The sequence below is a fragment of the Haemaphysalis longicornis genome, unplaced genomic scaffold (assembly GCF_048455015.1).
Source record: "Haemaphysalis longicornis isolate Haplotype H1 unplaced genomic scaffold, Haemaphysalis longicornis Haplotype H1 scaffold_6, whole genome shotgun sequence".
NCBI lineage: Eukaryota > Metazoa > Arthropoda > Arachnida > Ixodida > Ixodidae > Haemaphysalis > Haemaphysalis longicornis.
In genome coordinates, this window is record NW_027526407.1 from 52,176,156 (window position 1) to 52,202,076 (window position 25,921).

At 46.8% G+C, this 25,921-nt stretch overlaps 1 protein-coding gene across 1 annotated transcript in view; it reads right to left on the bottom strand.

Moving 5' to 3' along the window:
* Positions 1-25,921, bottom strand: part of LOC144142665 (transmembrane protein 62-like) — a 44,161-nt gene that overhangs the window by 12,505 nt on the left and 5,735 nt on the right. The window contains exons 6-11 of the mRNA XM_077674325.1: positions 24,248-24,366; positions 23,380-23,502; positions 20,635-20,790; positions 18,429-18,578; positions 17,073-17,196; positions 13,122-13,203 (exon numbers count right to left, since the gene is read on the bottom strand). Coding sequence (XP_077530451.1) covers positions 13,122-13,203; positions 17,073-17,196; positions 18,429-18,578; positions 20,635-20,790; positions 23,380-23,502; positions 24,248-24,366 — 754 coding nt within the window. The remainder of the gene's footprint in view (positions 1-13,121; positions 13,204-17,072; positions 17,197-18,428; positions 18,579-20,634; positions 20,791-23,379; positions 23,503-24,247; positions 24,367-25,921) is intronic.

Here is a 25,921-nt window from a genome sequence, read left to right on the forward strand (position 1 = left end):
GTTCGATTCCTACGCACAACTCCATCTTTCGTGTCGACGATGTACGATCGCGGCTCGGCTGCAGCCTGTACCACTGTCCCCTTTTTCTTAAGGTCTGCGATCCACACATCATCTCCGTCGAAAAGGTCGGGGAGGTCTCGTGTACCATGGCGTCGATCGTACGCTTTACGCTGGCGTTCCCTATCCGCTTGTTCGAACTTTTGGACAGTTTGGACGTCGGGCAGCTCAGGAACCAGCAGCTTGGACGCCATGGGTAGCTTAGTACGCAAGCGGCGTCCCATCAGTAGTTGGGCCGGACTGTAGCCGTTTCTAAGCGGTGTTGTCCGGTAAGCCAGAAGAGTGGTGTAGACGTCTCTCGTCTTCGAAGTCGATGCCTTAATGATCTTCACGGCTGATTCTGCCATTCCATTACTCTGAGGGTAGTGAGGGCTTGAGGTGACGTGCTGAAACCCGTAGTAACGAGCAAAGGTGGCGAATTCTGACCTGGAAACTCTGGAGAACTGAGGTCCATTGTCTGTGACAACAACTTCGGGTATCCCATGGCGAGCGAAGATTGACTTGCAGTGGGTTATCACCGTCGCTGCCGATAGCTGATCAAGACGTTCGATCTCCGGATATCTGGAGTAATAATCTGTGATGATCAGCCACCACTTGTTGTGTTGGAAGTAAAGATCCATTGCTATCCGCTGCCAGGGTCTTTCTGGAAATGGTGTTGGTTTGAGCGGCATTTTCCTGTTGAGGGTGGTTTCGGCGCATTTATGACAACGCTTAACGACGTCTTCGATGTCCCGTGAAATTCCAGGCCACCAGACTGTATCTGTTGCTTTTGCCAGCGTCTTCGTTATTCCGAAATGTCCCTCATGCAGTAGCCGCAGGATAGCTGGTCGGCATGAGTTAGGAACTACTACTCGGGTCCCATACCAAAGAATGTCATCTTCATGAAACAGCTCGTGACGGAATTGGAAGAATTGCTTGGCCTCCGGACACAGGTCTCTTCTAGGTGGCCATTGTTTGCTACAAAACCTCCTTAGTTGTGTGCACAAACTGTCTTCCTGTTGACACTCCTTAAGCCATTGCAGGCATGGCACTTTGATGGGCACGCTCGATGTCACGAAACGTACGAAGGTCTCGACTTCTTCCGCTAGATCCCAGGGATCTGTAGCCGTGAGCGGTGCACGAGACAATGCGTCTGCAGCAAGAAGTTCTTTCCCTGGCACGTACGTTATGTCGTAGGAGTAGCGCATCATGCGCATTCGCAGACGCTGCAGCCTTGGCGTAAGACCATCCAATGCTTTGGAGGTGAATATTGGAATGAGCGGCTTGTGATCGCTTTCCAAACGGAACTGTTTACCGACGAGGTAGTCTGAGAACTTCTCACAAGCCCAGACGAGCGCTAGAGCTTCTTTCTCGATCTGCGCGTAGCGTCTTTCTGTGTCCGTCAAAAGGCGAGAAGCGTAGGCAATAACTGCGTAGTTCCCTTTAGCCTGTCGTTGGCGAAGAACGGCTCCAACTCCAAATGAAGAAGCATCTGCTGTTACGACTGTTTCCTTGGCAGGGTCATAGACAGCGAGGACTGGGCTTGTTGTGAGATGCTGCTTCCACTTGTCAAAAGCGGTTTGTTGATATGAATCCCAGACAAACTCTTGTTTCTTGGACAGGAGCAGAGTGAGAGGTTGTAACACCTCCGCAAGGTTGGGAACAAACCGAGCTAGGTATGTTGCCATACCTAGTACTCTTTGCAACTCTGTTCTGTTCGTCGGGGCTTTCATCTCTGTGATTGCCTTGATTTTGGCTTCATCCGGTCGAATGCCTTCCTGGTCGATTTTGTGTCCCAAGTAGATAAGCTCTCGGACGTTGAACACGCACTTGGCCTCATTGAGTGTGACTCCCGCGTGGGCGAGGCGTTGTAGAACTGTACGAAGAGTATCGTTGTGCTCCTCTGTGGTAGCTCCCCAAACGAGAATGTCATCCATGTGACAAAAGACCCGTGGTATTCCTTCCAAGATGGTGTTCATCTGTCTCTGAAATATCTCAGGGGCTGAGGCAATGCCAAATGGGAGGCGATTGAAGTGAAACCTTCCAAATGGTGTGATAAATGTCGTTAGCTTCCTGCTTGATTCCGCGAGCTTAAAGGGACACTGAAGTGAATTTGTCAAGCTCCCGTTTTTGCTTGCACTGCGTAGACTGGCTCAAATTAGCACAATTTTCATCGTTTATCCGGTTGACAAATCGGTAATTATTTTACAAAGCGCGAAAGAAGAAAAACTACCATGCGCGGTTTGCGGCGGCCGCACCAACTAAGGCTGTGACGTTGGGAGGAGGGGCGCCGTGATTGGACGATGCCCAAGGTTAGCAATCACACAAGTTTCGGTTTCGGTTTCGGTTCTGTAAAACATAACCAATGGCGTTGTTGGATGGGCATTCTCAATATCTCAGTAATCATTGTACCACGCTTCTGCCATGTTGTCGGCTGTAAAATGCACAAGATAAGCCTCCCAGGACGGCTTGTAGTCGTAGCATTCACTAGCCGAGACCTACGCAGTGTATGAACGCCCTCCGCGTACCCGCAGACGCCCAAATGTCATGCGCTTTTCCCCCATATTTGGAGCTTGCCTCCCTCATGCCTGTATCGTAAAAAGCGTGTTCGCACCAGGCCAAGGGTCTGTTCATTCTGGCCTGTGCCCACTGCCTGCAAGCAGTCGGTGCTTATGGCAACAGCACGCCAACGAGAACTCGCTAGCGCGCCAGTGCCAGCCTGCGCGCGTTTTGTGAACTAGTTCGTGTAGCCATGAACGTTGCGGCCCAAAAAAAGGTGAACTCAATATAGAAAATATCGGCGGAAAACAAAAAAGTTAACTTACAAAAAAAAAAAGCACGTACCCGCGGGGATTCGAACTCGTGACTTCCAAAACATTTACGGTGACATACCTGGCGCCCGAAACCACTGAGCCACAGAGCGGGACGCGAAGGTCGTGCTAATATAGGGTATATATTGTACAACCGGTTTACACTTTTATTCAGTTTTGGCATTTCAAGCAGCTTAGATGACTATTTGTTGTACTGCGATCGTGCAGTAAGCATCGCCCGAGTTTCCACAGTAGCTCACGTCTAGCAATTGCATTTCGTAGACGGAAAAGCGTTCGCAGATGCGTAGTCGTGCTGCTGACCGCTGTGCTTGTTCGCCCAGCGCAAAAAAGTGCTTCCCGCGCCCTAGTTTTACGCTGTACGGTAAAAATATCAGTTGATTTTATTTCCTTAGTACCTATATTGACTTCGCTGACTCTTGTCCCGCCTTCAAGAGGCCTTATATTTTCCTACTGGCGTACCAGTCAGCGAAGCGTCGCATGTGCGCTTTTGCAGCGCTTGTGTGAAGCGACCTTGACTTGGAGCTAGATACAGTGTACAAACAAACCAAGTAAAGAAAGGCACATTCTTCCATTCACAAACGTGTCCTGGCTTCGTTTCAACTAAGCGAACGAATTGCGATAAAGCAATTTTTTTTTAACCTCCTTGATTGCGACGACCCGCCGGCGGCCGGCGGACGAAACGCTGGGCCGACTGACTCTGTCGGCCGGGGAGCCATGCAGTAGCGCAGCCGTGGCGCAGCCAATTGCCAGCTCATCCCCTCCTGACGTCACACGAAAACGCCACAGAAAATGGGCGAGCGTAAAGAGAGGAGGACAGCATTTTCGAATTAGTTTTTCTACTAAATAAAATCGCGTAAACGCGCCTAGAGTGGTCGAAACATGGCCTGGGGACTCCGGACTACAATTTGCGCTAGTAATCGCGCAATGTTTACATATCACTTCAGTGTCCCTTTAATCTGCCAGAAACCTGAATTGGCATCCAGTTTTGAAAAAATTCTTGCTCCAGAGAGAAGTCCTAAAGTGTGCTCAACCGAAGGAATCGGGTGCCATTCCCTTAGCACAAACCGGTTGAGCTCTGTGAAGTCCACACACACACGTATGGCTCCTGTGGGCTTCACCACCGGCACCATTGGAGCGCACCACTGTGTTGGCTCATCTGCTCGAGAAATGACGCCTGTTTGTTCCATTCGTTCCAGTTCCTTTTTTGTCTTCTCGTAAACGGGAATGGGAATGCGTCGGGGTGAGCACAGTGCAAACGGTGTCGCTCCATCTTGAAGGCGAATGACGTACTTCCCTGGTAGAGTGCCTAGGCCAGTGAAAAGTGACGGAAACTCCTTTTTAGGGTTGACCGTGTGGCTGACATAGTTGAGGCAGGTGATCAGCTGGAGTTTTTCAATTGCTGGCTTGCCGAGGAGAGGGCAGCGCACTTCCTCGAGAACGTAGACATCTTCGGTAGTCTGTTGATCTCGGAACGCTAGTTGCAGTCGTGCAACTCCCCGTACAGACAACGACCGTCCATCTGGCCCGTGGAGCTTCCGTTGAGACTTGGCCAAAGTGGGGCGATGTTGAAGTCGTTCGAAGGCTTCTGGAGAGAGTACAGTTTCATCTGCGCCCGTGTCTATTTTAAATTTCAAAGGTTGTCCTTGTACCATGATGGTAGCTTCCCAGTTGTGGATGCCAGGTGAACTCACGGTGCCAAGAAACGCACATTCGGATTCCTGATCGGCGCCTTGAACAATGTCCACCCTTTTGGAGAGGCATACGGACGAAAAGTGTCCCTTTTTGTGACACGAGTTGCATTTTGCGTCCTTTGCTGGGCCGGTAGATCGGGAGTGCGAACCTCTACCACACCAACGGCAAGGCCTAGGGACCTGAGATGTGTTAGCCGTGGGTCTGCCTTGACTCGAGTCAGAAGGTGGTTTGCGTGTGTCTTGCCGCTGTGCACGACGTGTAGCGCCCACCTTGTTGACGGTTGGCAGGTCGGGGTGAAGCTCTGCCTGCTGTTGCCTGACCATTTCGAGCTGGCGTGCTGATTCCAGGGCTTTCTGAAGCGTTAGGTCGGGGTCGAGCCGCAGTCTGGCAGACAACTTCTTGTCACGAATACCCACGACTAAGCGGTCACGGACCAGTTGCTCCTGAAGGCTGCCGTACTCACAATGCTGGGACAGTGCGTGAAGCGCCGTCGCAAAGTCTTCGGCAGACTCCCCTTCTTCTTGCACCCGCGTGTTGAAGCGTGCTCGCTCGTAGATCACGTTGCGGCGAGGAATGAAGTATTTCTCGAAGCGGTTCATCACGATGCTAAATTTCTTTGCTTCGTCTGGGGCGAGCTCAAATGTGCTGAAGATGTCCTCAGCCTTGTCCCCCATGATGTAGAGCAAGGCATCTACTTGGTGTTCTTCCGGCTTCGCGCTTAGGCCTGACGTCGTGTAGAAGCGTTCAAACCTTCTCCGCCATTTGGGCCACTCGTTGGGTGAAGAAAAGCAAAATGGATCGGGAGGCTGAATAATGAACGACGACATACTTGGAAAAGCAACTGAACGCGTTTCTGTTGGTCGGTGTGACCTCTGTTTTCCGTGGCTTTGCAGTCACTCCTCTTGATGGAGGCAAAAGCCGCAAGGCCTAACTCGGCGCGGTGTTGCGGCGGTCCGTCGTGGCTTGCTTGGCGTTGTCCAGTTTACCGTGGTCCTTGCAGGCTGGGTTTGTGGCGATGCTCTCACTCATCTTCTGACACCATGTTTTAAGGACGGTCGCAGGTGCACGCCGTAAGCAAGAGGCAGACCCGGGAGCTCCGCGTCACCAGTTTATTACCAGAGCGAACTGTTCTAGAAATCTCTCGCGCTGCCAGTTCACGCGCATTGCCCGCGATGTTGCTGCGGATGCCAATCGACATGGGAGGTTGACCATACAACATAATATGCAGCAAACAACGATTGCGCACAAGTTCAATCAGAAATCACTACTTCCACTAGAAACAACGGCGACTATTCTGAGATCAATTCTGGAATAAACTGCTCAGGAATGGCTAATAGGAGATCGAACGGCATGTAATTCTGCTCCACTGTCAACTTATCAGCCTCCAGGGCTCTGTAGAGTACTGGGTAGTGGTGTAACGTGACTGGCTGTCACCCAAGATACCCCTGTGAATGATGTTATTGCTAAGCAGAGCTCTACGATGTAGGCAGTTTCGAAACTCCACCTCAAAAAACGGCCCGCACCTGGACCCCCCTTCTTTGGATCGTGCGTACGGTAGCGCCACTGCGGCCGCCGCACGCACTATCCAAAAAACAAGCTAATTATTCAAACTGAAAATTTAACGTTAAATTTTGTATTAAAGTGCATAATTCTTTTTTTTGTGCTTTCATTAGTTATTCATTGCTATCTTAACTCCGGTTTTTAGGTTGCGATTGTTTCTGTGTCCGCGCAACTGCCTCGACCAATTAGCGCTTGTGCGGGCACTCCGGCACAACATAGGTCCGACCTGAAGTACTAAATTTGCAGTTATCGTTTGGCCTACAGCACATTGTGTGCCAAAACTAATCCAGTAGCCGATCAAGCGGCTCTAAATAATCATTTTCATCTTGCATAAAGCCGTAGAGGCGACTTGACCGAAGAGGACGCGCAGCAGACGACTGTGCGCAAGAGACGGTTGACCCCACTATAGTGCCTAGATATTCTAGGCACTATAACCTCACGGTCGCATTTCTTTTTGCTACTCTTGCTTCACATGTATATAAAACACTTGCATAGTTGAACACATTGGGCTCCTTTGGCATAACAAATTTACGTAAGCACTCAAATACCATTTTTCACCCAGGTCGTCCAGCGGCGAAGCAAGTTGTATAGTTTATTTTGTCACCAACAGATGGCGCCACTGTACAACATGATCCAAAACAGTGGACCAATCGTAGGGCCACTTTTTGATGCATGGGGCCTATGGGGAGTTCCGCAACTCCTATATCGAGTAACTCTGATTGCTAAAGTGACATGTTGCATTACATCAGCAAAGTAATTCATTAGTGTCTGGTTGTACGAGTGAATTTTCGAAAACACCAGCCAGTGTAGCGAGGCAGAAGTATCTGGTAAAGATTCGCAGCAGTAGTGAGAGCAGTCAGTACGGTAGTAACGCCTTGAAAACAAGTGCAACAAAACATTGGCCAACGGGAGAAGCGCGCAGGACAAGCACACGACAACAATCATTCACACATGCTGTGCCAAATGAAAGCTGCCTCACATATTTCTTTTGAAGATACGCAATAGTATACTACTGCCTGTAGTCAACTGTAGTAATGTAACTCATAGTAAGCTTTGGACTCTTAACCCTTTCACTGCCACTTCCAAAAAAACTTTTTAACTTTTGTGGCAGACATCAGCCAGCTTTAAAGGGGCCATGCAGATAAACAAGTTTCGTTCATTCGAAAGAGTGCCTCTTTAGAATTATACCGACACCACGTTTAACGCACACTTCGCTCCAAGAAGCTATATGATTACGAAAAAAGGAAACGGCCATGCGACCTCCAAGCTCATTTCCTGCAAAAAACCTATGATGTCATATGCCCAGCTGTGCGGTTGTCTGAGGCCGGCAAAAGCCAATGCAAGTTAGCCACGGCTTATAAGCCCACCGAACGAGGTGTTTGCGCTTAAATTTAGGGCATGTTCTTTTTATAGCAGTAAAAGTGGTGGGGTAAACAGTGGAAGTTACGGAAGTACACGTAGAAGTACCGATGCGCACTGCTGTTGGTGCTGTGTGCCCTATGCTTGTTTTAGCTGCACAGCACTGCGGCGCATTGGGGTTGTCTCAGACGACACTGGCCGATTGATGTAAACGATGGTGTCATACATGACCATATTTGTCGAGCAAACACCATGTTTCATGAGGCGACTATTTTCTACCTTAGCAAAAACAAGCCAGGTGCAAGTACGGTCAAAAACAAAGAAACGGCAAGAAACGGCCCGACGCACTATGGTGGCACCATCTAGGAGGACTGATGGTAAACAAGGCTCTGCAGTTGGTTGCCGAGCCCAATGGCACACTAGGTTTCACTTGAAGACATCAAAATTTTAACTTAAATTTGATTAATTTCTCAGTGAATAAAGTATTGTTCGCTTCCGGACAAGCACTGGAAGCACTATAAAACCCAAATTTTTCAAATAAAGCAAACTTGTATTTTGTCTGCATGGCCCCTTTAACTCTTTCGCTACCACCGGAAAATTGACTAATTTTAGGGGTCCAAGAAAACATCTTTTTCCTCCTAAAAAATTGGTTAGGCACTAATTGCAGGAGCACAAAATGCAGATTATTTAACGGCATTTCCAATAATACCAGTTTTTTAAAGGTTTTTATATATCACAGTTGTAAAAAAAATATCAAAACCAAAATTTTTGTCAAGTTGTCGAAAAAAATGATAAAAAAGGAGTTGTGTATATCAAACCACCGGTAGTAGAAAAAAATTAAATATACATTTTGTAGGAAAACATTTCAAAAACACACCCTAGAAAAAATGTCGACTTGCACGGAACAGTTTGTCAGATATAAAAAAAAATGTTAGCATGCACGATGATCGTGTCATGCGGTGAAGCCCAACCTCCAATTCAAAATGCGCAATTTTAGGTGGTTTCCTGGAATAAATCTGGCGGTTTGTCATTATCAGAGGCACAAATTTGCCCCCACATAACGTAAAAACATCGTGTCGATGGCTGACTTTGCATTTACAGCGAGCACAATATTTGGGACAAGCACGCGCTGCGGAAAAAAACATGCATGAAGTTGAAAACGGAACGCCGTGGCTGACTCTTGTTGTCGTTCACGGTCAGTTATCTCTCAAAACATAAAGCTGAGCTTTATTATCATCTTCTTACTCGCAATTGTAGCCTTACTCGCAAAAATGAGGTACGATGAGCTAGAATTGCGCCCTGCGACCTTTGGCCAAGTAGCAGTTGCGCGATGAAAAAGATCAGCACAACGAGCCTCCTGTATTGCAGCGCCACCTAACACTTTTCAAATGAAACAGTACAAAAACTTATCAGCGGCTCCGTCCGAATAGACAGTTCAACTAAGCAGCAACATTAGACACCCGGATACACCCTCGCATGGAAACGAAACTGGAAGGCGAACAGCTGGCAGTGTAAGGCCGGTTTGAAGCGCTGTCCTCGGCGGAACAGATATCTGGCGACTGGGTGTGACCGTTTGACTTGCATCTAAAGTTCTTATAGCAGAAATCGGGTTAGGGTGGGGCGAAATCAGGAGCGATGCGATGCGATGAGGCTTTGAGGGGGGGGGGGAGGTAGGAGGAAAAGGCCCGAAACTGTCTGGCGAAGGGTGCCGACACCTTATCAGGCCTCGAAATCAGGAGCGCCGTGCTTTGTTCGAGGATCAGTCGCGGACGCTCCAGGCGCCATGGCAGGTAGCCTTGAAGTTGGGTAACTGCGTAGTAGCGCTAAATATGAATTTCGCGATGCAGAAACGAAACCGAAACTGTTGTAAACTGTTCGTGAATGGTCCTGGGGTAAGTAGAACTAGCGCAGAACTTAGAAGAACGTACGCAAAGGCAATAAAACTGCCTAAAATCATAAAGTAGCTTTGCAACCAGGCACTGGTTGACATTTTCAGCCGATTTCTGGGATTATTACTGTCAGAGCGCGAACCTGACGACTGAAAATCGTTTGCTGGTTCACCATTCACGCCCTGATAGCAAAAAACAAACGCTGGTGCAGAGTAATTACGAGTGGCACGCATTCTTCGTTGGTAGCAGTGACGCGCGAAAACCACGCCCCTTTTTTTTTCCACACCCAGGTGATTCAAAAGCGTGTAAAAAAAAAATCATGTTTCCATTGCAAAAATTAAAACAAAACTGATTTTGAAAGGCCATTTTCTGATCTAACTCCGAACAGCTTTACTTGTTCGAGAAACGCCTGGAACGCTATGAAAAGGCGCTCCCAAAAGTATCGATCAAATTGATCGATTTTGATAGGCGCGGTAGCGAAAGAGTTAATGTGGATTGCACGGTATGTTTGGACCCTTGAGACATCCCAAAAGCTTTTGCCGAAACTTCAACGTTCCTCTTCAAATTTTGCCCACTGTGATAGGCCAAGTGTACAACGGTGTTTTATGTTAACATAACAAGAGACATGGCTTGCTTGTTTTGAAGTGACTGTGAAGACAGTGAAAAAATTGTTTTGTTTGTACTTGGGGATCATTCTTCTACAGATGTGTTTAGGTCCATGTGAGCTCAGTTTTTGCGTGAATACAGAAGTATACTTGTCGTGTGGTTTTAGGAAAACATCAGTAACAGCGTCCTTGCAAGACTCAGCAGTGCAGCCATGTCAAGTCAGACACGAGCAAAGCTGTGAAGGGAATCTCGCTGTCTGCATCGTGGCTGCCAGCTGCCACTTTTTGTGGTGCCTTGTTTAGAGGAATATCACGCTAAAACGTTTTCTAAACACCTGGACATCTTAAAGGGACACTGAAGTGATATGTAAACATTGCGGGATTACTAGCGCAAATTGTAGTCCGGAGTCCCCAGGCCATGTTTCGACCACTCTAGGCGCGTTTACGCGATTTTATTTAGTAGAAAAACTAATTCGAAAATGCTGTCCTCCTCTCTTTACGCTCGCCCATTTTCTGTGGCGTTTTCGTGTGACGTCAGGAGGGGAGGTGCTGGCAATTGGCTGGCTGCGCTACTGAAGGCTCCCCGGCCTTCAGACAGAGTCAGTCGGCCCAGCGTTTCGTCCGCCGGCCGCCGGCGGGTCGTCGCAATCAAGGAGGTTAAAAAAAATTGCTTGGTCGCAATTCGTTCGCTTAGTTGAAACGAAGCCAGGACACGTTTGTGAATGGAAGAATGTGCCTTTCTTTACTTGGTTTGTTTGTACACTGTATCTAGCTCCAAGTCAAGGTCGCTTCACACAGGCGCTGCACAAGCGCACATGCGACGCTTCGCTGACTGGTACGCCAGTAGGAAAATATAAGGCCTCTTGAAGGCGGGAGAAGAGTCAGCGAAGTTAATATAGGTACTAAATAAATAAAATCAACTGATATTTTTACCGTACAGCGTAAAACTAGGGCGCGGGAAGCACTTTTTTGCGCTGGGCGAACAAGAACAGCGGTCAGCAGCACGACTACGCATCTGCGAACGCTTTTCCGTCTACGAAATGCAATTGCTAGACGTGAGCTACTGTGGAAACTCGGACGACGCTTACTGCACGAGCGCAGTACAACAAATAGTCACCTAAGCTGCTTGAAATGCCAAAACTAAATAAAAGTGTAAACCGGTTGTGCAATATATACCCTATATTAGGAAGCCCTGCGGATCCGGCTTCGTGGCCGAGTGGGCTGAGGCGTCATGTAGTTCACCGCAAATGTTTTGCAAGTCACGAGTTCGAATCCCCGCGGGTACGTGCTTTTTTTTTTTTTTTTTTTTTGTAAGTTAACTTTTTTGTTTTCCGCCGATGTTTTCTATATTGAGTTCACCTTTTTTGGGCCGCAACGTTCATGGCTACACGAACTAGTTCACAAAACGCGCGCAGGCTGGCACTGGCGCGCTAGCGAGTTCTCGTTGGCGTGCTGTTGCCATAAGCACCGACTGCTTGCAGGCAGTGGGCACAGGCCAGAATGAACAGACCCTTGGCCTGGTGCGAACACGCTTTTTACGATACAGGCATGAGGGAGGAGAGCTCCAAATATGGGGGAAAAGCGCATGACATTTGGGCGTCTGCGGGTACGCGGAGGGCGTTCATGCACTGCGTAGGTCTCGGCTAGTGAATGCTACGACTACAAGCCGTCCTGGGAGGCTTATCTTGTGCATTTTACAGCCGCCAACATGGCAGAAGCGCGGTACGATGATTACTGAGATATTGAGAATGCCCATCCAACAACGCCATTGGTTATGTTTTACAGAACCGAAACCGAAACCGAAACTTGTTTGATTGCTAACCTTGGGCATCGTCCAATCACGGCGCCCCTCCTCTCAACGTCACAGCCTTAGTTGGTGCGGCCGCCGCAAACCGCGCATGGTAGTTTTTCTTCTTTCGCGCTTTGTAAAATAATTACCGATTTGTCAACCGGATAAACGATGAAAAGTGTGCTAATTTGAGCCAGTCTACGCAGTGCAAGCAAAAACGGGAGCTTGACAAATTCACTTCAGTGTCCCTTTAATTACTACCAGCTAAATATTTTCTAAATTAGCTTGGTGTTAATTTGTTTGCAACCTGCACAACTTTCTCATAGGATAAGAACATCTCGAATAAAATCTTCACACATCCCACACAGAATCACAGCGCATTACTCGCTAGAACTTCCACGCATTGAACACGCGAAAAAGACCTAAAAGGAGTAGGGGTCAGCCATAAAAGAACTTGGCAACAAACGAGTTAAATCTGCTAGAAATATGCACTGTCAGAATGGAAAGGTTTCCTCAGCGCAGCTTTGAGATTACTCGAGCCCTCTGAGCAAGGAAGAGGCTTGGAAACACCTCTCCGACTGGTGGCAAGTGTAATACCCCTGTCACACGGCAGATTTTGTGACATTTAGAGCACATTTCATCGGCTCTAAATGTCATTAATTCGGCGCTACATGAGAATGCCGAATGACATTTGAGGTGAACGGCATTTAGCAGCTAACTGAGATTCGGGAGCTCATTCAGAAGCCAAATGAGTAGCCTCGACAGCAGTGGCGCGTCACTGGACAAGGAAGTTCAGCAATAAACCAAAGAATGCCGTTTCTAAAAACTGTTAGCAAACTTATATTTTCCCCTTTATGCTATTTTTCAAGTAAAGAAAAATAAACAAGCACTAACAAAAAATAGAATCTTCTCTCCACTGCGTGTGCTACCCTAATATGGATTTTTTGGGGACTTGTCTCGGCTAGTGATGTCAACTGATGGCACCTAAACCGGTGCTTTTCACATTTTTATTTAAAAAAAATAAACCTTTGTTATGTTTTAAAAAATTTTTTGTATAAAAACATACTGGATGCACTTGAAACATAATTTTGTGGTTTTGCGAGCTCGCTACTGGTCACCCCTACCACTATCAAATGACATTTGTTTCGCCGTGTAGACCCGCACGTCCAAACCGAATGTCATTAACAGCTAATGTCATTCACCTTGAATGACATTAACAGCTAATGTCATTCAGTTTGAATGACATTAGATTTGCCGTTACTTTCCAGTGGGAAGGACTCTAGCCTTTTCACCAGTAAGTGAAAGAAAAATATCCCCCTCCCCCGCTCTCAGCATGCTTTGAATAAAAGAGTGATCTTACGACAGGCAAACGTTTGGACCGCCTTGAAGCAGCAGATCGGCAGTACGAAGGCCAGGACGTGCAAGATGAAGATCACGCGGAGCTGCAAGAAAACAGAAATAATTGTCCATGAACAAACTCTCCTTCTCTCGTTTTTTTTAAAGAACGAGCACAAACTTATTGTCATGTACAGGGTGTTATGATGACAATTGAAACACTTTAAAAATTTTTCCTGAATGGACCGCTTCTTGGTTCGCGCTGAAACTTCACTGAAGGTTGCATTTTGTGGTCTATTTTGTTTGATACCGGGAACAATGACGGTACTCATCTGTTTTCCCTGAAAATAATAATAATAAAAAAAATGTTTGCCTATGGGAAAATGGCGGCCGATTTGGACGTCTAAGCCAGCGCAAGCTGATCTTGGAACGACGGCGCCACCTGGGGTACGCAGAGCTAAATGGACAATGGGGATTCGCATTAGGAAGGAGCCAAATGAGGCAGCAGACGATCAGAAAATCTCTTTCGTCCCTAGTTTACGATGATCACAAATACTTGCATAACGGCTGATACCAATTATAATCAAATATCCCCTTGGTTCATCGTTGCTAATAAATGTTGTCCTCATCTGCTTCCACATTTTCTGATCGTCTGCTACCCCATATCTGGCTCCTTCCTGCAGTGGAAAGAGCGTGAATCCCCATCGTCCATTTCACCCTGCATACCCCAGGTGGTGCCGCCATTCCAAGATCAGCTCGCACTGGCTCGCACGTCCAAATCGGCCGCCATTTTCCCATAGGCTAAAATCGTTTTTATTTATTTTCGGAGAAAACAGGTAAGTATTGTAGTTGTTCCCGGTGTCAAACAAAATACACCACAAAATGCGACCTTCGTGTTAAGTTTGAGCGCGCACCGAGCAGTAATTCGTTCAGAAAAAAAAATTTAAAGTGTTCAATTTATCGTCGTAACACCCTGTGTACAAAAGAAAAACACCTTCCATTGGACGCCCCCGTTTGCAAGGACCTTGGAAATGTTTTACTACGTGTCGCCGATGCAGATTTATTAGTCAAGGGTAGACAAAACAAGCAGCTTCACTTGGCACAAAAGTTTTAAGAAGTGCCAAAAGGTAATTCAGGACTCTTTATAATTTTTGCTCAATAAAGCAGAGACCCCTGCTCTAAACAAACTTACAATAGGGACTAAATATAGTTTTCAGTTTTGCTGGGTAGCACGTGGGGTTCCATGTCATTTGCCTTCAGACATGCCACAAGTTGAATTGATTGATTGCTTGATTGATTGTAGGGTTTAACGTGCTGATGCAATGCAGGCGATGAGGCGTGCCGTAGTGGAGGGCTCCGGATTAATTTCGACCACGTGGGGATCGTTAACGTGCGCCGAAATCTCGAACACACGGGCATTTTTGATTTAGCGGCCGCAGCGGCCAGGAATCGAACCCGCGACCTCGTGCTCAGCAGCGCAACACCTTAGCCACTGAGCCACCGTGGCGGGTACAAGTTGAATTGAGAAACCAGCCCCAAACCTAACCACGTCGATGAAGACCCCTCAATTAAGTGCGTATTCCATGTCACCTCTGCACTTCTCACACAGAGCGAACAAAAATCCCTCCAGTGTTGCTGTTGTGCTCCATAAGAACGTCACTCCCTTCCTCGACCACACCTCGTCGATTTTTTTTTCACAGAACGCACCTAACATATTCATGCTTCTTATCTCTCTCTGTTCCCTTCCACAGACTTTTTCTAAACAACTGCACAATATGCAATGTTCGTGAAATTTATTTCTGCCATTTCATTTTCATTCGGCCTGTTTCACAATTTGCCAATCGATACTCATTTAAATTCAGTTCCTCTTCTCTCCCTTGTTCTTTCTCCAAAGGCAAGAAAGCTAAAACAAGCTAGCGTAACCTGCACTGCAACCACCTACGCTAGCAGTGCCATGATTTCGTTAATAAAGTGTAGAGCAGAGTAAAAGCAAAGCTTGCAGAGTACATATGCAAGGCTAGTGAGGTGTACCATATTTTCGCACGTATAACCCACACCAAAAATGCAGAAATTTCAGTGGCAAAGTTGGGGTGCAGATAGTATGCGGGGTTTTTCCTTCAATGCAGCTTCATGGCAATGTATGTTGTGCCGTGAAGCTCCTACGCGGTAACACTGACTAATAAGCCTTCCATGGTAGCAATTGCGCAAAACATACCAGGACAAGGAAGGAAAAACAAGGATGAGCGCACTCTAGCAACTGAATTTTATTGGTGAGCTGTGACTTTCGCCTTGCAGTCAGTGTATTCTACTTGCTAAATATATGCTTTTTCTGTCTACGCAGTGTGTGATGTGTTGCTTGAGCAGTAGCTTTGGTGCAGCCTTTCCTGTATCAAATGTGCGGGCAATACGCGAGGATTTTTTTTCTCTTCCAGCGGGCTGAAAGTGGGGGTGCAGATTATATGCAGGGGCAGGTAATACGCGTGAAAATACGGTAGGCACACACTATTCTACTACTGGTAGCCTTCAACAATGCAAGATTTCACGTCAAGACTCCACAGAGGCAAGTTCATCCCACCTTGGGGTCATCAGTAAGGCTGCAAGGTTGACCTTGAACGATGACAGCGTCGACACAAAAGATACAAAAGGAATGTCAGAGGCAAACCAAAGCAGTCCATTCATACATATGAGATGATTAATTATTACCGAAGTTAACCAATTACCGTATTTACTCGCGTAATCCTCGCACTCGCGTAATCCTCGCACCCCTAATGTGAGCCATCAAAACTTGGATTTTTTGGTTCCTCGCATAATCCTCGCACCCCCAACTTTGCAGCGGCGAAAGTTGCCTGCTCGTGAAACCCGCATGGTGCACGCGCTCTCCAACGCGCGCCCTCCCCCGCCGCCTCTCCGTTCGGTGGAGAGCGCTGTGTATCCAAGGCCATCCAGGCGCCCTAACAACCTGCATGGCTACTCCCTAACAGGCGCCCTAACACGCTACTCACACTGTCCTTGAGACGTTTTCGCGCATGTTTCGCGTGCGCGCAACTCGACGGTGTTCGCGCAGCCCGCTGTCGTGTCGTGTCGCCGTCGTGGTCCCGCCGTTGAGCGGCAGCAGTCAGTGAGTCACTCGCGTCAGTGGTGGATAGCTCGCTGCCATTTTCAGAACTTTTTGATCTCTTTGTTCTGTGCTTGGTGCCGCTTCGTTATGGGGAAGAACGCCAGCTACGTATACACTGCCGCTTTCAAATTGAAAGCGAAAGAGTACGCGATCGAACACAGCAACCGTGCCGCAGGCAGGCACTTCGGCGTCACCGACTTCAACGTGCGTTACTGGGGTAGGGCACGCACATACGACGACGAGATTGGGCGCGCGCCAGAAAGCAAAGGCGGCAATTTCATGATCGCTGATGATCAACGGGAGACTGTTTACGTTGTAAACAATAAAATAAAAAGAAATAGCTGCTGTTGGCAACACTGAGCTTACATATACAAAAAACGACCGCTACATTTAGCGGGATTGGCATAAGGCAAATTGGCAACACTGTGCACCGGATTTTTTTCCCCGCATAATTCTCGCACCCCTAACTTTGCATTGAATTTTCCGAAAAAAAAAGTGCGAGGATTATGCGAGTAAATAGGATGGGTAAAGGTGGATTAAAATGGATACAGTAGCAATTGATAGATTGGTAAGTGAATTCAGATAGATAAATCCGGATTAAGGTGAATAAAGATGGATTGATGATTAACCAGTGATTGACAGTAATGGTTAGTAAGGTGGGATTAAGATGAGTTAAGGTAGATTAAGATGGATTAATAATGATAAAATAGCGCGGCTGTCGTGTCGAGGCGTGGACGTGAATATAAAAGGTACCCGTCACGACAGCACACAAGGCTTTCGTCTTCAAAGCACGTAAGCAGACTGCAGTGCCCCTAGAAATCCGGTGAAGAAAGAAGAGTGAAGAATAAGTCCACCCACCCCAGCTATGCCGCCCTCAAGGAGAACTCGCATGGCTAGATTGTGGGCTGACTGGGTCCCGTCCAGGGAGAAGGTCACCACCGTCCGTTGCGACCAGCCACCTTCCGAGTCCATGGCCTCCACCCTGGACAGACAAACACGCAATGTTACACAAGGCGACCTACTGAGCAGTGCCGCTTTTTACAGTGAACCTGTACATGGCTATGTTCTGACCGGATTCGTGCATAGATAAAAACCAAACCCATGCATCGAGCTGCATAGATTAAGCATTTTTGTCTCCGCTGGAACTAGTGTAAAACCCTCTGTAGCTCTCAATGTAATGCAGGTATCTTGGAAAAAATCATCTTGAAATTGGCCGCTAGGACGATTCTTACCATTACGGCGAGTTTCATTTACTTGTGACAATTAGTTAGTTCACAGTGAGTTTATAGATATTGCGGCATTCCTGGCTGCTGTCAATACATAGCCGTCTATGGAGGGAGTGCGGTTATAGAAAACGGCAGTAACTCTTGTTTCGCAAAAACTATCCCAAAACACACGCACGACAATTGGCTGCTAAAACAACTCTAACATTAAGCCAAGTTTCATTAACTTTTCATGACTACGAAGTTGACGGTGATGTTGTAAATACTGCGGGAATCCTGTATGCACTAACGCAACTTTGCCGTTCTTCTGTCTTCACAATAGCAGAAGGGCTCTAAATTAAAAAAAAAAATAGATAAGAACACATCTACACTCGTGTTGCTTAAGTTGTGGGAAGTATGCCTTATGGTGCTCGTGAGCTTGAGTGAGTGCGACAATGTAAGCGTTTGAAATGGTATATCTAAGGCGTGTTTCCTAGCGCAAAAAAGACGGGAACTTAGAGAAGAATACAGACGGGACAAACGCTAGTCCCATTTGTCCCGTTCGTTTGTCCCATTTTTCTGTTTGCCTAGCTGTCCGTATTCTTCCCTAAGTTCCCGTCTTTTTTGCGCTAGGAAACACGCCCCAGTTATCCAAGTACCAGCGTGCCCAACTTTCTGCACTACATGATTGGAATTGTGTATTCTGTGAGTGTTGGGAAGGGGTCGGCACTTTGCTATGTGGCGCCATCCACCGTTTGGCAGTCACAGATTGGGGCGATGAACGGGCCATGGGAAATTTGAAAAGCAATTTGCATATTTGTAGAATCAGACACTGTTTTCTGGGTATAATTGCTAATTAGGACACATTTTAGTTCACTTCTGTTCACAATCTAGGCCTCCCATTGTTTTTCAAAAGCCTAACACAAATTTTGGCCACTTTTTGTAGTTAGGTGACACAACGTTGGTGATCCCAGAAAGCGGGGAATTTTGGGAGAAAGGCAGAGTTGCTCACGTGAGAGTGTGCAGCCCACCCGATATCTGCTGGGTGTCCCAGGGGGCCACCCAGAGGGGGCCGTCGCCGACTTTCTTCAGGGACCGCCAGTCACCGTCGTCGATGTTGCAACGCACCTCGGGTACCGGTACCGGTGAAAACACCAGCACCCTGCAAGAACAACATGAATGTCTCCCGTCAGCTGCTGCCAAGTACCGTGTTTGCACGATGGTAACGCGTCCCCGATTGCAACGCACAGGCAAGTTCACTCATGAAAATCTGAAAAAGATTTATTCTAAAAATAACTCAAAAACAAACATTTGCAACGGCTGGATAAGGTACGCCCAACAGAAGATAAGTACGCCAAAATGTGCTTGCGCGTTGTTGACAGATTGTCTTGGATTGGATTGAGTTGGATTTCGGGAGAAGTTCATGTCATGGACGCTTTGAAGCCGATTTCAGGTTTGCGCCCGATCGTAATGCGCACACACAGTTGAAGGCTACTTTAAGCAAAAGAGCGTGCGCGTTTGAATCGTGAAAATACGATAGTCTCAAAGTTCGTCAGCTCACGTGGACTTTGTCTTGCAAAGCGTGCTCACGCGGTGTTCCGTTACAAGGTATGTACAAACCCAGCAGGCCCACTGCGATGCAGAACGTTCATTGAATGTGTTGATATGCTGCGCCCTACCTCTAAACCGACCATAAAAATACCAAACCACTTTCATTTACAAAACGAATTCACAAAATTGAGTTAGGAGAACATTTTGCAGTAAAAAAATATCACAGGTCTTGGAAAAAAGTTTCACATTGCTGGGGTTTGAACCCAGGTTGTTCGCTCCAAAGCCTGCATTTCTACCCTTAGGCACACTGGTCTTAGAAACTTTTTTTTTCCAACCGATCATCATGGAATTTTATGGGCTTGTTCAATTTTTCCAGCTGATTTCAAACATCCAATTAGTTTTCATGCAATGCATTTAGTTTCCGAGATGATTAAAAATCTTTCGCGATTGTTCTTGAGAACAATTGAAAAAAAAAATAATAAAGAAAAAATTGCCAGCAAGGCACGAATAGACACCAGAAGCTGTGAAAAATGAAGTGTGGGAAGCAGTTTTTCTGTTTTGCAATCACATGCAAGTTTGCGTCGATTCTAACTTAGGTTTGTAGTACTCCTGCTAACCAATTAAAAATAATGCTAATTAGACAACTACCCAAATACAGAATGTGAAATCTGCTTCCCGTGTTGGATGGTTTAAACATTCAGATTTATGCTGCAAAAACAAAACAAAACAAAAGATCTTTCTAGCTGCTCTAAACGCTTTGATGTACCTCTTGAGAATTTCCTATTGCTGCAATACCACTGGTGGCGAAAAAGGAGAAAATTATGGTAAAACTTGCCCTTTTCTTTTTTATCGAAATCAGGCCTGTATGGCTTTTATAAGTACCCGGTACTGTTCAAGTACCAACATTTCAAAAGAAACACTGTGCAAGCTAAGAATAAAGTCATGTCTTAAAAAATGCTTTTTTGGGCAATTTTTTTGGCCCCAAAAACCCATGTGCCCCCTTAAAAATGAACAAGAGTGTTGCAAGCAAAGCAGTAGATGGCGTTGGGTGCACACAGGAAGTTCTGGGCTTGTATACCCACAAGTGAGCGGAATCCCGCTGTGTACACCCCCAAACGTACCGTATTTTCGCGCGTATAACCCGCACCAAGAATGCGAAAATTTCAGGGGTGAAGTAGAAGTGCAGATTTTATGCAAGGTACTTCCTTTGGTGCAGCTTCACCCCAATGCGCCTTGGGACATCATGCCTCAACATCACTAATAGCGACTAAGCCACTGTTATCCCATTAACAGTTGCTTATTCTGCACACACAGCTCAACAATATACCAACCTGAAATAATGTATGCGGCAAGGCATCTAGTTACGTAGTCAGCTAGCTAAACCCTTTTGCATAAACGAATGTGTAACGCTCCATCACTAGTAGCTTTCGTCCATTCTTTTATGTATAAAATATGCTGGCAATACGCGGGGATACACATATATTTATTCGTCGGCGGAAAATGGGTGCGCGGCTTATACGCAGGGGCGGGTTTTACGCGCGAAAATACGGTACACCCACACACTCAGACAGACAGACATTCTAGACGATGGATCGACTTGACGGTGGTTTAGCATGCGTGAGGTTTCTTTCTACTCGCATGCACCATAAGCCAATCCCCTTCCGCACCTGATGTGTGTGGAACGGGCCATGCGTTGCAGCGGCTCGACAGCGGGAATGGCCATCACGGCGCTCTTGGGGTTTGTCACCAGGATGATGGGCCACTCGCGGAAGCGCACGTCTACGAAGCTGAACAGGCCGTGATCAACTGCCGCGACCCGGAACCTGGAAGAACAGCGAGTCAGTCACGTGGCGAAGGACTGGCAGAATCAACAGCCTTGAAGAAAATGACAAAATTAAAGCCGTTCTGAATGCGAAAGCTGTTGGAAGTGCAGAGCAGTGATTCGCATTAACGGGCTCTAGCGGCGTTATCTGCTTGCTGCTACCACCCAATGCAATTCAAATCTCCCGCCTTTGCAGTGCTCGCGCGCCCCCTGCCTGAAACTGCGCCAGCGGGAGTTCGGTTCTTTTTGTGCTTGCTTTTCCTCCCGCATGTGCCGGCGTTGCACTGCCACTTTTTCTCGTTTCTTGTCGTAAATACCAACCCAACAACCATTCCTAACTAAATGAACGTGGGTGCTGCCGGTTAATTACGTATATTTTGCGTCAAATGTACCTACAATTTGGCACTAATCTGTCTCAAATCTGAAAGGTGATGTAAACATGACACTGCTGTACGTAGACAAATCACTCCATCGGTTTCAAATGCGTGATTCAAAAACCTCATGAATGAATTTTTTTTTATTATCATATGGTTGAACGCACCGACGCTACACAGGCGATGAAGTGTGCCGTAGTGGAGGGTTCCGGATTAATTATGACCACCTGGGGATCTTTAACGTGCACAAAAATCTCAAACACACGGGCGTTTCTGCTTTTCGCCTCCATCAGAAAAGCGGCCGCCGCGGCTGGGAATCAAACCCGCGACCTTGCGCTCAGCAGCACAACTCCTTCGCCTCTGAGACACTGCGATGGGTCAAAAATGAATAGGAAAGACTTCATTCTATTATCGTTTGAGCTGGGGACACATCTTTCAATACCTCTCTTCATCACACATACAGTTTGAAGTATGTTGCCGCAAACCTCACTGTCATGGTTGCAAGCAATCTTTTTGGCAGCATGCATAGGCTGGTAGATCTAAAATATACACTTTCGAATGTTCTAGGGCCCTATCACGGGAACCACTTCAGTTCAAGGTGTTTGAAGTGATGACCTTCTTTCATTCGGTACAAACACCGTATACAGTAAAGCCCGCTTATATCGAACCCGAATACATCGAATTATTGCCTATATCGAACCCTTGTATAATTCTTGTAAAAATTACATGCATTTAAAACTTTTTTTATCGAACGCGATTTTTCTCACAATGGATATATCGAACTCTCCCGCGCGGGATTTTTCGCTTTCCTTAGGCATGCGGCAGGCTTTCCCGCAATACATCGGCGCGCAGCGGTGGCGCGGGTGTCACATGCGACTCCCGCGCGAGCTCGGGCGCGTCCAAACCGGCCGTGGCAGGGTGGACCAGCTCCACGCATGCATGCCGTTGGAGCCGAAAGTGCCACATTGGGCGCTGTTGGCTGCGGTGTCACCGAAACTTCAAGTCCGCGCCACTCGCTGCCCGCACTTGCTCGGTTCGCTGGGTTCGCCGTTATTCGCTTGTATCCATGCATGTCTCCGCTCTGTCGAAGACGCCAAGGACTCTGTACCGCATCTGAGCACAAGCGAAGCCGTCGCTGCCGTGACCCTGCTACGGTGATACTGCAGCGGCGCTGAGGGCAGCGGTCTTGTGCTTGTAGACTGTTTAGATACCGTGGAGCAAGCAGTCACCAGCAACGCGTTGTGCTCCAAGAAGCAGGCTACATTCACGCAGTTCTTCCACCCCAATATATTAATGTTTTCTTTCCGAGAAAGTGTCGTATCAATAGTGAACTGCAGGGTGGTAAGAGCTCAGCGTTAGCTCGCGACTCCGTTGGCAAGATTGCTCTCATATAAGTTTTTTTTTGCTGCACTTTCTATATCGAATTTTTGCTATATCGAACTGTTTTACAATCCTCGCGCTGTTCAATATAAGTGGGCTTTAATGCACTCCAAAAAAAAATCCGGGGCCATCTCCACTAACGTGAAACCTGGGGAGGGGCGAAGCATGCAGTGTATAACTGCATTCTTGCCGCCTTGGTGTTAACGGAGATGAAGCCGTTGGGGGGTAGAGGTATAGGGCTTTGCTGTAAAGGTCTCTTGTCTTTGAAGAACGAAGCACTCCAGCGCGAGGCGTAAACGAATGTCCCGGTGTTTTCGTACCGCGACTACATGACACGACGAGTATGACGATGACGACAGGAGACGCCAACAGCTCCAGCCCCTGAGGGGCTTCGCCCCTAAAATCAGTTCTAGACAACAACTGCTGCTGTACGTCCTGTGCTTTTTTTCTCCCGAAGACAGATAGCTTTAAACATGAAGTCATAGTTACTTAGTGTTCATATCCCCGCATGTGATTACGTGCTAAATCTTGTGCGTATCTTTTTTCCTCTTTTGCTGCTGTTGCCTGGCTTTGTACTTAAGCCACTGGCAGAGCAATAAAACTTCAGTCGTAACTCATCACCGTGTTTATGTCCTCCATCCTTAATGCGACATGTTTTTTTCACGCTGTTGTTCAGAATAATGAACCAGCTCACTGAATCGTCTGTTCTAGCTTCATTCAGATCACAAAAGGCGAGCAGTCAATTTAACATATTGGAACACACTTCCGACAGCTCGGACAAAAGGCTAGGGGGGCAGTACAGGGAACGGGGGTGGATTGTTGGAGGCCACACTCACATGCGTCCCGTCTTCCAGTCGGACAGTTCGAGTTCAAGGAAGCCCGATGGCTGCAGGGTGTACATGCCACGGAACAGGCCCAGGAGACTGTGGTAATGGCCACACAGGTACGGACCTCCGAGCCTGAACAGACATTTTTTGTTCTCTCAGCGTCAACACCCCTTTTTCTTGGCCTGAACACATATTTCTCGGCCTGAACATAAACACACTTGCCTGAACAAACCTTTTCTAAGCCTGGACATGCACTTCCAGAGACTGAACACACATTTCCTCAACCTGAACATGTACTTTCGCAGCCTGAACATACCAAGCCTGAACACACATTTTTCTCAGCCTGAACATGCACTTCCACAGCCTGAACACACATATGTAGACTGAACAGACATTTTCTCAGCCTGAACAGTCCATTCCACTACCTGAATATATAAACACACACAGCCTGAACACAAATTTTCTAAGCCTGGACACTCCCTTCCACTTCCTGAACATATAAATTCACATAGCCTGAACACCCATTTCCTCAGTCTGAACATACATACGAAGCCTGAAAAGACATTTTTTCAACTTGAACATGCACTTCCCCAGCCTGAACACAGTTATGTAGCCTAAACACATTTCCTCAGCCTCAGTATTCAATTCCACTACCTGAACATATAAACTCACACAGCCTGAACACACATTTCCTCAGTTTGAACACACACAGCCTGAACACATTTCACTGCTTGAACATATAAACTCACATAGCCTGAACACTCACTTCCACTGCCTGAACACCTAAACCCACACAGCCTGAACACACATTTTCTCAGCCTGAACAGTGACTCACACAGCCCGCACACACAGCCAGCAGACACGCACACACACTTACCTAAGAAGCTCATGAAGTTCATTGGAGGCCACGCTGCGTGTGGGGTGGTGGCCAAACCAGATGGTGAAGTTGCTCCCCTGAGTTTCCTCCCGAATTCGCTTGATGCTGCTGATCTCAGTCTGGCAAAACATGTGAGTCCAATGCGCTCAAACAGGTTCGCAACATACTACAGATAAACTCCGCTTCAAAAAAACGTAGAGAAAAAAAAAACGGGGACAGCAAAACAATCTCAATTAACCAAACTCCTAATTGATGAAAAAGCGCAAGAACAGCATTACTATTAGTCCGCAACACGTCTGCCTTCTTTATTTTGTTCAGGGTCTCAGCTTTTGTCGCCAAGTCGAGCGTACGACACGAGTTGCCATTAGAGTTGAGACTTATCGCTAATATTGAAGCCAGAAGCGCCCACCACGCAAACTGCTCACATGGCACTGTGCGCTACAATAAAGGCTCCAGAGCTCAAAAGAGAGAGATGCATATGTTGGGGCAAGTCTCAATTAACCTGCCGTTTTATTAATTGTGCAATGCTCACTTGTGATGGTGCTGACATCACTAAAGAACATGGTTCTGCTTTAGCGCTTAAAAATTTGGAATTTTATTAAGATGTCAAGGTTACTTCAATATTTTTTATTCAAAATAGTTTTCAATTAACCGATATAATGGATTTTAGCTTTGAATTAGCAAAAAATTTCATCCGCTAGACTGCGTGTGAAATTGCCGAGACCAGCACACCCCTTCCAATTAACCTAAAATTCCAAGTAGGCGACTTCCAATTATCGAGAGTCAACTATATTTTTTGCTTTCTCGTGTTTTGGGGCAGATTTCGAAAAAATAAAATTTTCTGGTTTAAAGAAATTTTTCGTGTCCCGATAGTTTCGTTGTAATGAGGTTCGACTGCGCATACATAAACGGCATTTATGTGATGTCATCTGATGGCAGGGAACCACGCTTGGCTACTACAAAGGCAGATAGTGCCCTGACTTGAGGCAGCTGCTACTCGAAACCGTAAAAATATGCACTTTGCCAACTAATACCCGTGCCACACGTACATGAAAAATGACATTAAGTGTTTAAGGCCTTAAGATACCGAACGACGTAATTGAGACGGGCCGTGCTACACGCGAAAACGCAAAGGCACTAAATGTATTAGGCATGATGGTGATCATGACCAAAAAGAGAAAGGCACTCCCATTATAGAAGTTTTTAACGATGAGAAAAATGTCTTACAAGGGTTAAAAATGTTCTTTGTGAAAGAAAACGTTATGAGAAATAGCGATTTCTCAAAAATTGGTGTGAGCCGTTTCTAAAAGTGGCTTCAGAAGCTGCTGACACCTGCCAGCAGTAGCCAAATTTGAAAAATTCAAAGCGACGAGTAACACACTGTTTTGCGTTTTGCCGCTGTTTTAGTGAACTTCGTCTCCTTCGGAACTTCGCCACCAAGAGTGCACAAAAAATAGCCTTATTTCGAAGTTCAGCTACGTTTTCGTGCCAACACTCTGGGCTGAGAGTTTCATTGGTTTGGTGCTCATCGCATTCGAGAGTAGGCAGATTTAAGGCATTCGTGAAGGCAAATGAGTCGTGCGGAACTCCTTAGACCAAAAATGACATTAGAGCAAATGGCATTAGATTTTTTCGTGTGGCAGAAAATTAAAAGCCTTAAAGCTTAAGGCGTTA